The sequence below is a fragment of the Sitophilus oryzae genome, unplaced genomic scaffold (assembly GCF_002938485.1).
Source record: "Sitophilus oryzae breed Bouriz unplaced genomic scaffold, Soryzae_2.0 scaffold_926_pilon_pilon, whole genome shotgun sequence".
NCBI classification, from domain to species: domain Eukaryota; kingdom Metazoa; phylum Arthropoda; class Insecta; order Coleoptera; family Curculionidae; genus Sitophilus; species Sitophilus oryzae.
This window is the reverse complement of record NW_022147557.1, coordinates 1,136,279-1,150,045: the sequence shown is the minus strand read 5'-3', so window position 1 is coordinate 1,150,045 and position 13,767 is coordinate 1,136,279. Positions and strand designations below refer to the sequence as shown.

The window sequence follows — 13,767 nt, the reverse complement described above, 5'->3', positions numbered from 1 at the left end:
GAACACCCTGTATATTTTACGAGAATCAGATGCACAATTTAATTGTCTATCAAATTATATTATACCATTTTTTACCTATCTCTTTAAGTTTTCGTAGAAAATGCATTTTCTTGTAATTTAGAACTTATTTATCAATATACCCATGGACTATTGACATTTTAGATTATTTTTAAAGATGTACCAAATTTTTAAAGAGTACAGATACTAATATTGTAGATATAATTCGTTTATTTCATTAAAAAAATAAGAAAAAACTGTTTAAATATTTGTTAAAGAGGATTAATTAATATGATTCCAGTATTCAAACTACATTAACTGACTGTTTGCATTGATTAATAATAATTGCTCCAAATACTAAAAAACTGAATTTTGTATGGGCATTAGACAGTGTGATAAAAAGTAGCACCTTAAAAATGATATTTCATTTTTTAATAAATGCTTATTTATAACAACAGAGACTTTAATTTGATAACTTATTATTATAATTTATTTATAATAATTTATTAACGAACACAATTAAGTATGTAATTAATTAGTATATGGGCGGAAATAATGGTGTTATATTTAATTAATGGTATACTCTTTTATAAAGATTTAAATAGTTTTCTTTTTGCATACAAATGGGCTAGTAATATTATCGTTTTGCAAAAAACGATAATATTACTAGTCTGTACATTTTGTGTACATTTGTTGCTTTAAAAACAATCTAAAATGTCAATATTCCATGGATATATTGATAAATGAGGTCTAAATTATAAGAAAATGCATTTTCTACGAAAACTTGAAGGGATAGGTAAAAAATGGTGTAATACAATTTGATAGACAATTAAATTGTGCATCTGATTCTCGTAAAATATACAGGGTGTTCCATTTAAATTAAAGAAGTTATTGCCGTTTGAAGCTAATAATTATTTAAAATAAATTTTTAGACACTCTGTATAAGGTAGTATTATTTTTATTATTGCAACACAATAACTGATCAATACATAAACTTCATTAAATATTTAGTATTAAAATCATTGATACCCTTGGAGAAATGAAGCTTTAAAATTTTTACTGCAATTTCACAAAATTGAAAATATTTCAAAAACGGCAAGGTTTAGGTATAATAAACCTTAATGGAATTTACCTTTATTTTAATCGTAGAAACTAAAAATGTAATAATATACAGGGTGTTCCATTTAAAAAAATACAACTTTGATATTTTTTATTTATTTGGGACACTCTGTATCTTGTAAAAATATTTTTAAATTGTAGCTCTAATAGTCCTTCAACGAACCCCAAACTTACAATTTGTAAAAATCTCATCGTTTAGCTACAATACTCCGTGTCGTATGTGGTGAACAACCCTGTATAATAGATAACGGATATAACAAAATATATTTGGGATATGCACCGTTATGAACCATGCAACATTTATATAAATCCTTTTTACATATCTTCGACAATAACGACAATATCGGACTTTCTCGCACTAACAGAAACCTGTAATAACTACTATAAGCGTAATAATATTAACGTAATAAATACACGTAATATTTTCTAAAACAAACACGCAACAGGTCTCCGATCTGAAAAATTACTATTCCTCGGACGGGCGAGTTTATTATTATTGTATTCGTAGTCAATGAACTTTTTTCTGCTACCTTGAAATGGGTAGCCAATGTCACGGTTAAAAAAATAAGAATAGCATAATGCACTTTCATGAAAACACTGCATTAGTACTTTGGAGAATACTTGTTGGATGACTAAACATATATACAAGGTGTCTCATAGAACATGTAACACTACAGGGATATGTTATTAATATAAAATTAGAGAAAAGTTGTTTCTTGCTGAACTCTCCCCTCCAAATCTAAAAATACCTCTATTTCAGAGTATCATCATCATCATCATCATCATCATCATCACGCAGCCCCCTTTCACGTCCATAGTTGAACATAGGCCTCCTCCAAACGTCTCCAGTTCGCGGTTTTTAGCTGTTGCAATCCGGTTAGTTGTTATTCGTTTCAGGTCGTCGGTCCATCGGGTGGGAGGTCTGCCTTGGCTACGCTTGTCGGCTCTTGGTCTCCACTCTATAAGTCTTTTGGTCCATCTCCCGTCTGCCATTCTAGCAATGTGTCCAGCCCATCTCCACTTTTGTTTTGTAATTCGCTGGATAATGTCATCCACTCCCGTACGTCGGCGTATCTCTTCATTTCTTACTCGATCTCTCAAAGTCCGAAGGTCAAAACCGGGAGGATACATTGGTTAAATGCCTTTCTTTTCAGGTGTATTGGAATATTTGCTCTAAAGATGTACCCTCATTTTTCCGTAAGCCGCCTATCCCAAGGTAATTCGTCTAGCCAGTTCACAGATTTGGTTATCTCTGCTTATTTTGATCTCATGGCCCAAGTATACATATTTGTGGACTAATTCTATTCTGTTGTTGTGAATTTGTATGTGTTCGCTGGGCACCATATTAGTCATTATCTTAGTCTTGTCAAAATTTATTCTTAGTCCAATCTCGTGTAATGCATCGTTAAGTTCTTGAAGCATGTCTTTGATCTCTCCCAGACTATCTGACACTATAACGATATAATCCGCAAAGCGTAGGTGGTTGAGTCTCTCTCCATCGATAACTATTCCTTTTTGTTGCCAAGCTAGCATTTTGAATGCATGCTCAAGAACAGTAATAAACAATTTTGGCGACATGGTATCGCCCTGCCTAACTCCCCTTTTTATTTTTATCTGGTTAGTTGTGGAATGTAGATTTACAGTTGTTGTAGCATTGTCATATATGTTTTTTATTATGTTACAATATCGATGGTCGATTCTACATTCTTGTAGCGCTGTTAGGATGGCCGGTAATTCTACCGTATCGAACGCTTTTTTAAAATCGACAAATATCAGTGCTAGGGGACGATTGTATTCGATGGTTTTTTCTATTAAGGTTTTTAGACACTGCAGATGATCGTTGGTACCGTACGTAATTCGGAACGGAAACCAGCTTGCTCTTTATGTTGGTAGAAGTCCAATTTTGCCTCTAGTCTATTTGTTATAATTCGGGTATATAGTTTATGAAGATGGTTAAGAAAGCTAATTGGTCTGTAATTTTCCAGGTCTGCTATGTCTCCTTTTTTATGTAAGAGGATAATTATTGAGTTATTCCACTTTGTAGGGATATTTTGATTTTCCAGACAGAGATTAAACAGCCGTTGAATATTGGTCATTAATACTGTTCCTCTCATCTTTATCGCTTCTGTGACGACACCATCATCCCCCGGAGCTTTATTGTTCTTCATATTTTTTAGAGCATTGTAAATTTCACTTACAGAGATTTCCGTAACATCCTCAGAACCCTGATTTTGAACCTTTCCTTGTAGGTACTTCCTCGAGTCTAGAGTAGAATGGTTGGTGTATAGTGTTTCATAGAATGTTTCCACAATCTGTAATAAATGTTCTCTACTAGATGTTATATTACCATTTTTGTCCTTGAGTTTGACGATTTCTTTTTTTCCATTAGTGAGCTTGCGTCTCATTATTTTCATGCTCTTATTATCCTCGATAGTTTTAATAATTTTTTCGTTTCTGTGCTTTCAGAGTATATCTAAGAAAAACTGAATTCTTTTATTGAACACCACAAAATATCACATTCTCATTGTCACTTTTCTTGATCAACGTGTTATTAAATCTCCAATCTCACGTTTCATTTCGGAAATATCACCAACTTTATTTTTTTAAATGTGTACGTGGATTTTTTTAAAGTTTATGCAATAAAGCCAAAATGCAATGATGTGACACATTTGTCCAAACAATGTATAATATACTAGAATATTTGTATATATTTGATAGCAATTAAACTGTCAGTTACGTATTCGAGGGTACAATTTTTAAATTCATTGTTGCCAACCATGGATATATTCGGGGCCGAGCTGACTAACTGGAATTTAAAGGTGGTACCTCTGCTGTAAAAAATGTCAAGTTGCCACAACTATTTATTTGTCATTTGTTTAGGCACTTTAGTTTTGTATTATGAGTTTTTGGTTTAAATGAATGAAATGATAAAAGTGGACAACGCTGTTGAACATACAGGGTCCGGCAATAGTGCGTCGGGCATCTGTAGCTCCTAGAATAAAATACTTGGGAATTTTGATTAAGTGCACACCTAAAGTATGTACTAGGATCTATTTCAGGAAAATATTTTAACTTCTATAGGGTGGCTCAAAAAAGTGTGAGTGGATCGGGATGATTTTTTTAAATGGAACAGCCTGTACATTATTGCATTTTTTGCTTCCTTTCAGATCACTTTACATAATCCTAAGACATGAGTAAATATATTTTGATAATTTCAGAGATATTAATAAATAAATAAAAATTATATATTTTTAAGTCTTTCTTAAAAAAATTATTAATAATACAAGAACTGTCCTGAAATCAAAACTATATTAGATATTTACTTTAGATAGTCTGTACTTACTTTGCTACAAATATGGAAATCGTAAATCATACAGGATGTTCAAAATTCTACGCCAAACTTTCTAAAATATAAAATTATTTTTCTTCGTTTTTTTTAAATGGATACCCTGTATATTATTTTTCAATAGATGGAGAATTAACAAATGAATACTTTTTGTATTTAGAGTATTTCAAAATTTTTAACGGTTTCGCAGATATTCCCGGTTTTATATTTCATATGGCATTTTACACAGTAAATTTTTATCAAAGCCACCCAATGCTTTTTTTCTCGTATTTTACCATTGAAAGCGCCATATGAAATAATACGGCGTGTATCCGCAAAACTATTAAAAATTTTGAAATACTTTAAATACAAAAAATGTTCATTTTTTAATTCTCAATCTAATAAAAAAATAATAAGTCAGGGTGTTCCAAAAAAACGAAAGAAATTATTTTATATTTAGAAAGTTTGGCGTAGAATATTGAACATCCTGTATGATTTACGATTACCATATTTTATAGCAAAGTAAGAACAGACCATCTAAAGTAAATACCTAATATAGTTTTGATTTCAGAACAGTTCTTGTATTTTTAATAATTTTTAAGAAGGGCTGAAAAATATATATTTTTGATTTATTTTTTAATATCTCTGGAACTATCCAAATAGATTTACTCATATCTTAGGATCATGTAAAGTGATCTGAAAGGAAGCCAAAAATGCAATAATATGCAGGGTGTTCCATTTAAAAAAAATCATCCAGATCCACTCACACTTTTTTGAGCCACCCTATAGAAGTTAAAATATTTTCCGGAAATACGTCCTGGTACATACTTTAGGTTTGCACTTAAACAAAATTCTAAAGTTTTTTATTCTAGGAGCTACAGATGCCCGACGCACTATTGCCGGACCCTGTAGATGTAGCTGTATGAACTATATTTTATTAGGGTCTCCAAGATAAACAAAAGACTTAAAACATGATAACATGTAATATACATAATATGTTATGTGTAATCGGATGTCGGGTTAAAGAATACAAAACTCGAAAATTTTAGAGACCTATTTTTCTAAATATAACTGAAATAGAACATTTATTGTTACCTTTTAGAAAAAATAATTAAGTCTCATTAATGATATTTAAAATTCACATTTTAAGTATAATGTTTACTGTTTAGTGGTATTTTCCAATTAATAATCTTTCAAATTATAAATATCATTGGAGATACACATTAATTCAAAATTCAGAAGGTGCTAAAAATCTTATTTGCATATCGAGCAAATAAACAGTGACGTAAGCCAATGATGACTATATATTTTATTAATAATCAATGGATGAAGGGTCAACGAATCCCAAATATCGGAAATTAAAAAACTGTTAAACTAATATTAAATTTTATTTCCATTTTATGATAATAATTTATAGAAAAACTGTAAAGTACAAATCATTGTAGAACAGGTATGTATGTTGCAATTTGGTACAAATTTACTATCTTTATTAAGTTTAAATTGACTACCCTATAATAGCAAAATTGTCAAAATCAATTTTCGTCACTGTGAACTCGTGGAGATAACACAGTAAACTAAAAACTAACCAAATAATTATAATAAATTATAATTGTAATAATAAAATAACATATTTAGTAGGGTGTACCAAAAAATGTGTTTTTATCTTTTCAGTTACTGTGAAAATATCGTTTAAACAAACATAATTACTATAACGCCAAAATTTTAACGTTTGTTTTAACACTAGAATAAAAAACACAAAAATATGTGTATTAGCTGCCTATTTTAATTAAACTTTTTGAATTATCTAGAGGTAAAATTGGGCTGCAGCAATTCATAAATGTAGGTTTCAAAAATATCATATCTCATTGCATATTCTTACTTTCATATACCTTGGTCATATCTCTGCATTTCTTAAAATTCAATTTTTTTGAATGGTAAAAGTGCCTTGTAGTATTCTACGCCTTTTTCGGATATTAAGTAATTGTATCTTTTACTTTATTGTATTTTTGGTAATATATGTTAAGAAAGACTAAATATATCTGGCTATAAGGTTTGGTTTGGTTTGGTTGGTTGTGTGGCTATCCCCCCGCTTTTTACCAGCTAAGATTAAAAACTCATTTATTGTACTAAATTGATTAATTGATTGAATAGTAAATAAACCATCATGCACAATTTACCTCCGCAATTTCAATGGCCACTTCTATCCCACTAACTTTGCAAAGATCTACATATCTATATACTTTAACCTCGCCTTGTAATTGCCTGTTCCAAAAGAGGAAAAGAGCCATATTTGATGTTAATTATCTAAATAGTCAATTGACATTACGGTAATTTTTTCAAACGCTTTTATCTTTAAACAATTCGTTTCTTCCTTTTGACGAGGGTCTTTAGTGAGGAATCTTTGTTCTACCTTGTTTGAAATTTAAAAGGATGGATCTTTACTGTTAAATTTCTTCTTTTCTTAATCAGTCAAGCTTAAAATGGTACCGATGTGTTTAATATGTAGCATAATAAATCAAAGATGCGAGTAGGCGAATAATCTTGTTGATTCCAAATACGATTATAGCTTAAATTATGTAAAAAATACTAAGTAGATGTAGAAAATAAAATGTACAGTTAAATTTGAATTCTTACGATATTTGATACATATTAACTTTATAAATAAATAAATAAACTTTATTAACTTTTAAATTAGTACATAAAATAATAACCGTTTCTGTAATAAAGGCACCTAAGACTATGTCTTGTGTTGTACCTTGTTTTGATAGTTACATTCTTATTAAAAGTTAAGTAAGCTTTGTTCAGAACAGATATTGATATATCTGTTTCTTTAAGGCGGATTCAAATCTGCTCTATTTTAAACCAGTCTAGTAATTTTTTCTTTATTTATATTATACTTAAAATAAACAAAGTATATTTGTCCTACTATATACAGGGTGGCGCACCTCATTCGCCTCTGTGGATTATACGAAAACGGAAAGATGTACAAAGAAAATATTTTATGGGTATATCGCCGATGAAAATACGTAAAGGCGTATCTCGAATTTTGACGAAATTTGGATAGATCCGCCAATGCACATAAATTTAAATGTTCTTCAAGTTGTGATGTTAAGGTGTATCTCTAAAATGCACTGTTCGCTTATGGAAACTAAAAAGTTAAGGGCGTTTTGTTAATCACATAACGTAAAGGCGTATCTGAAATAATGTGTTAAAAAACCCTTTTTAGTACATTTGTCAATAATTTTTATAGTTTGTCTTATTAATCTTGCCTTGAGTAACCTCGAAAAATGAATCTCCCAATTTTAATACTCCGAGACTTATGTTTAAAATAGTAGAGTCATTTTTCTTAAAACCGCTCTCCTGAAAAATCGTTAAAAACGAGTTACGCCTTTACGTATTTTCAACGGCGATATGTGGGGAGGCAATGTGCACAATTTAAAATTATTTTGAAATATACAGGGTGTTTCAGAACAAAGATCAATACCAAAGTTACATTTTTTCTTCTGGAACACCCGGTATATTATTTCATTTTTGGATTCCTGGGTCTAAAAAAAGGCATTTATTATAAGGGTTAAAAATGTTTAAAATCTTTGGTCTTTGCGATATTTAAAGATATTTAAATTTGCATGCTACAATAGAATAGATTATTAACACCCTGTACATTGCTATTCAGAATTAATTATTATGCTGTTTATATGTTTAAAGGTAGGGAAATATACTTTACTGAAAATGGTATTGCTTCCTTAAATTTATACAGGGCTATCAAAACTTGCTGATCTGTTTTAAGGATATATTTTATATAAAAACTTCGTTATTTCAAATGCAACACCCTGTATTTTTTTAAATAAATTGAAGCGGATTCAAATGCTCTTTCAAACTATATTATAGTTTCCGTATATATTATATAATCTGATGGGTATACCAGCTCAGATTTTGCATAAAAAGCGATTTTTAAATAAAATTGCAATCAAGATGGCTGGTATCGCTATGGCAATTTTATAGTGACAGTAACTATTTCCAAAGTCGACATTAGTTTATGGACATTATTATTTATAATTTATAACAGTTTACTTAAATTTACCTAAAATAGCTTAATAAATATAAGTATTCACTATTTTATCAAGAAAAATATCAATCCTGGTATCTGCTAGTAGACGAATAGATATATGTTACTAGTGACTTTATTTTGTGAGGAAAATTGCTTCTTGGCCTCAAGGGCTTATGCTTAAAGAAATCCAAATAGGAATCGTCCTGATAAGCGTTCCATTGAAAAACTACTTGTCCTATTTCGCAGAGCTGGTAGTGTGGTTTCTAAAAAATCTATTAGGCAGAAATCTGTCGTTGGAAGTGAAGAAAATGAATTTGCTATAATTGGCTCTTTCATAGAAAATCCATATATCCACAAGTCATCGTAAAATAAATCAAAGAACGCTACTTCTTCGTTTTTCTTGATAGAATAATAAATACATATTTAATAAATATTATTTATTAAACTATTGTAGGTAAATTAAATAAAAGTAAACTGGTATAAATTTAAATAAGTCCATTAACTAATTTCGATTTTGAAAATAGCTACTAACTGTCACTAGAAACTTGCCATGACGACACTAGCCCTCTTGGTTGCCATTTTATTGAAAAATTGATCTTTATTCAAAATCTGAGCTAGTTAGGTATAGGAAACCCTAATATAGTTTGAAAGAACATTTGAATCTGCTTCGAGTTATTAAAAAAAATACAGGGTGTTGTATTTAAAATAACAAAGTTTTTATGTAAAATATATTCTTAAAATAGGTCAGCAATTTTTGATACCCCTGTATAAATTTAAAGAAGCAATAATATTTTTCTGTAAAGTTTATTTCTCTACCTGTAAACTCAGCATAAGAATTAGTTCTGAAGAGTAATGTACAGCGTGTTAATAATCTATTTTCTTGTAGCATGCAAATTTAAATATCTTTAAATATCTCAAAAAACAAAGATTTTAAAGATATTTAACCCTTATAATAAATGCCTTTTTTTGGACCTAAGAATCTAAAAATGAAATAAAATACAGGGTGTTTGTAATAGAGTTAAGTTGTATAACTTTGGTATGGATCTTAGTTCTGAAACAATCTGTATAATTCAAAATAATTTTAAATTGTGCGTGTAAAATATTTTGTTTCTACATCTTTCTGTTTTCGTATAATCAACCGAGGCGAATGAAGTGCGCCACCCTGTATAAGAAAAATTCTATTAATACTAAATATTTAAACTTCTGCTAATATCTACGGCGGGTATAAAATTTCTACAAGTTAACTAATCCATCAAATTACTAGTCAAAATGAAAAATAATGGGCAACAAAATTATTCTTATTAGATTTTCTTTTAGTGATAAAGACGCAAGTATTTATTTTCTTATAATGATAAATATGTATCTCTCGCAATAGATAAGCTCGTTATCTAGACATATTTTGAACAGATTTAAGATAATTGGACAGGTTAGTCATCTGGTGTGTATGATTGGCAAATTGCCGATCTTATTGATATACATTTATCGATATACTTCACATGGTAATGACAAATTGCTGCGTATTTGAAAGTAATACTAATTTAAGTTGGTATATACTATTGAATTATGCAAAATACTGTTTAATTCGTTACTCGATACAATTTTTTTATCGATTGGAATAAAGGACCACCAGATTAGTACAAAAATAATATAATTACAGAAAAAATTAATGAGACAGAATATAACATGCTATTTTTTTTAAACGCCAGAAATAAGTTTTTAAACAATTTCAAACGTTCCAAATAATATAAAAAGATTTAAAAGTCATACCTTGTATGTAATTATACAGGGTGTCCCAGAAATAAGTGCAAGTATTTTACGGGGTGGTAGATCTCGATAAAACAAACGTATTTTCTCTTTATCGTTTTTCAAATAAGTCCAAAATAACGGAGTTATTTTACTTTGAAAATTTCCAAAAAAAAATATTTTTTGCTAAAATTTTAGAACCACTGGATCATTTCTGGATTTTCTTTCTTGTAAATTTAATCTACTACCTATGTTGCCATATTATCAAGAAATTATTTTTTTTTAAATGAAAGATAAAAAAAATTCAAAAAATTCCGGATTTTCAAAAAATTATTTTCTCGAAAAGAACCTCATAGGCGTGTTTCTGGGGTTGACTTAAGCTTGATTTTCATGCATCTGTTATACCTTGATACGATGGTCCGACGGTGCTCTGATTGGTCGTAGTGTTTTCGCGCCACTTTTCATCCGTAAATATTTTACTTCAGCCCGTACGATAACGGACGTTTTGACACTTTTTTGAAAATGTAATCTAACCTTAATAAAAATATAAGTAAAATAGCAAAATCGTTATGGAAACGAAAATATAAAATGACACCAACGTATATCCGATAGACGGAGGCATGAAAATGCAATAAATTTAAAAACTGCGTTATTTTCTAACCAATCAAAGTCTTCAAATTCTACCAATAAAATGACGATATACTTAGACAGCCGTTAAACGGTAGCCTACTAAAATGCCGTTAATAGATACTGTGACGTCGTTCATGTCGGCGGAAAGTAATGCCCAGCCCTAAGGATTTTGCAAGAGCACCTGTGGGTCAGTGGCTGAGGCTATCGCTTCGTAAACGAATGGTCCGTGGTTCAAATCTCACGCCGACCAAGACTTTTTTATATTTTTTTTGCTTATAGCGTGATCTTATTGGATTGGTTTGGTATTTGGCGGGTTGGCTAGCGTAGTTATTTGGAGGGTGTTAATTCATTGGTTAGTTGGTTATTTGGTGGGGTGGGTTGATTTTTACTCATTTATATTTGTTTTTTATATTTTTTATCAGTGTCGAGGTTAGTTGCGTTGGTTAAGATGGATATTTGGTGGGGTGGATAGCGTTGGTTAGTCCTTATAAAATTCCTATATTTCATAAAGCCGTCAAGTGCGTCTCATCAACGACGTCATACCTATTAACGGCATTTTAGTAAGCTACCGTTTAACGGCAGTTTAAGTACAGCCATAAAATTAATATTGTATCAACGTATCGTTGGACAACGGATGCATGAAAATCAAGCTTTATACTACCAGTTAAAATACTTGCCCTTATTTCTGGGACACCCTGTATATCGAGAAACTATGGTTACGGGCTCGTTGAATTTGACATTTTATTGTCAATTTAATAATACATATTCGTGTTTTTATGCTTAGGAGTAAAAGTGCTTTACTTTTATGCCTATAGTGGTTAAAATGACTTTTTTATATTGTCAATCACGTCGCAAAAATTAATACTTTTTTGACGTTTGAAAAAAAAATTGTTTAAATTTTGAGAAGCACTCGATCTTTTCTGGGTTTTCTTTCTTGCAAATTTAATTTACTACCTATGTTGCCATATTATCAAGGAATTAAGTATTTTAACTAAAAACTAATAAAATTTCCCAAAAATCTTTCAAAATATTTCAAATTTTCATTTTTTTTCGCAGAAGAAACTCATAATCGTATTTCTGGAGTCAAAATATACCATCCCTAAAAATAGTTGCACTTATTTAAGACTCATTATGTATTATCTAGTTCAATTCTCTTAATATATTTTGTGCGTTAATAATTTGTCAAAAAAAAATATTAATATTTTCAATTTTTGGTTTCAATAAAAATATGATTATTGATGATGTAAAAACTAATAAAAATTTAATATTTTATTTGCTAATATGTGAAAAACTTTACTTATTTTTTAGTTTCGTAATTTCTAATGAAAATTTTATTTCTGTTAATGTCAAACCAATACCAAAAATTAAAGTGAAGACTGATAACAATTATTAATATAATAATTACAATAAGTGCAAAATAATATTAAAGGTCCTGTAATGAAAATGATAACAAATTTCTATTTATTTGTATAATTTAGCTGAAATATGATTATGAGTTTTTTTTTCGAAAAAAAAAAATAATTTCGAATATTTTGTATTTTTTTCTCGTTTTTAGTTAAAAATCATAATTTTTGATAATATGGATCATAGGTAGTAGATTAAATTTACAAGAAGAAAAATTTAAGCAAGAAATTATTTTTTTGGAAATATTCAAAGTAAAATAACTCGGTTATTTTGGACTTATTTGAAAAAGGGCAAACAGAAAATGTGTTTCTTCTATCGAGATCTTATATACCAGCCATAAAAATATTTCCACTTATTTAAGACTCACCCTGTATATTCTTAAAAATTGATATTTGCTAAATATCCTCATATATTTTGCAAATGCAATTTATATCGAAATCAAAAAAAAAAACATCAATATATTATGAGGTTATTCCTTACATAACTAATACTAGTTTACACACAAACAATTATTTAAATTTCCTAGTATTTCACAAATAAATAAAATTTTAAAACAATATTATAAAAATTAAAAAAAAAATAATGGCAACAAAATATTTTTTATCAGCGCAGATAAACCATAGTTATTATGATACAGTGATAGGAGCGATACGTACGAAAATAAACGTTCAATTAACAAATTATTAAATAATAATGATCTACAAATACATATTGCTGGGTTAATTATAGGAATATTTTCTGTTATAATCCGTTGTAATATTTTATCTGATTACTTACCAAGACAGAGCAAACCAAAACCAGAAAAAAGTTCGTCTTCATTTTGCACCAATTTAAATGAAGATACACATAAAATGTTACACAAAGTTATATAGACCCAAACAAATAATACCCGAAAGTTAAGAAAAAAAATCACACCCGCACAAAATCGACACCAAATAATAGATACAAATCCACGCAAATCTGCGTCCGGCACTTGTTCAACTTGTAATCCTGCGGCGCGTCAGTAGTTGCTGCTCGGCAAAGGAGCGCGCGATGAATGAAACGTCGGCCGTCCGAAGAAGAAAACGTTGGCGGCAGACGACACAAACACGGGGTGAGAGTGCAGGAGGACCCCTCTGTGACGAGCGAAGAGCATCCGCACCAAAGCGAAACGACCAGGGTGAGAGGAACGAGCCTAGGCAGCAGGAAGAGCCGAGAGAAGCGTATTGGTGATAAGCTGGAGGTCGGAGGTGAAGAAAAAAGAGTCTGCGGTCGAGTAAGTCTCGATTGTCGGGTTGATTAAGAGGTGGTGATGTAATAATAGCATAACTTGTTAATTTTACACGTAGTATAAGAGACAAAAAAGGGCTGAAAAGATTATTTTTAACTTTTTAAGTTAGTATATTGATATATTATTATTATATTTTATTTTGTATGTACAGGGTGTCCCATTTTGGTTGAAATCATACGGTATCTCCGTTATTCGTGAAGATAGAAGGGTGCGGTTTTTACAAACCTGTGC

At 30.0% G+C, this 13,767-nt stretch overlaps 1 protein-coding gene across 1 annotated transcript in view; it reads right to left on the bottom strand.

Moving 5' to 3' along the window:
• Positions 1–13,308, bottom strand: part of LOC115890792 — a 211,859-nt gene extending 198,551 nt beyond the window's left edge. The window contains exon 1 of the mRNA XM_030911130.1: positions 13,044–13,308. Coding sequence (XP_030766990.1) covers positions 13,044–13,085 — 42 coding nt within the window. The 5' untranslated portion in view covers positions 13,086–13,308. The remainder of the gene's footprint in view (positions 1–13,043) is intronic.
• Between the last annotated feature and the right edge of the window lie 459 nt (positions 13,309–13,767).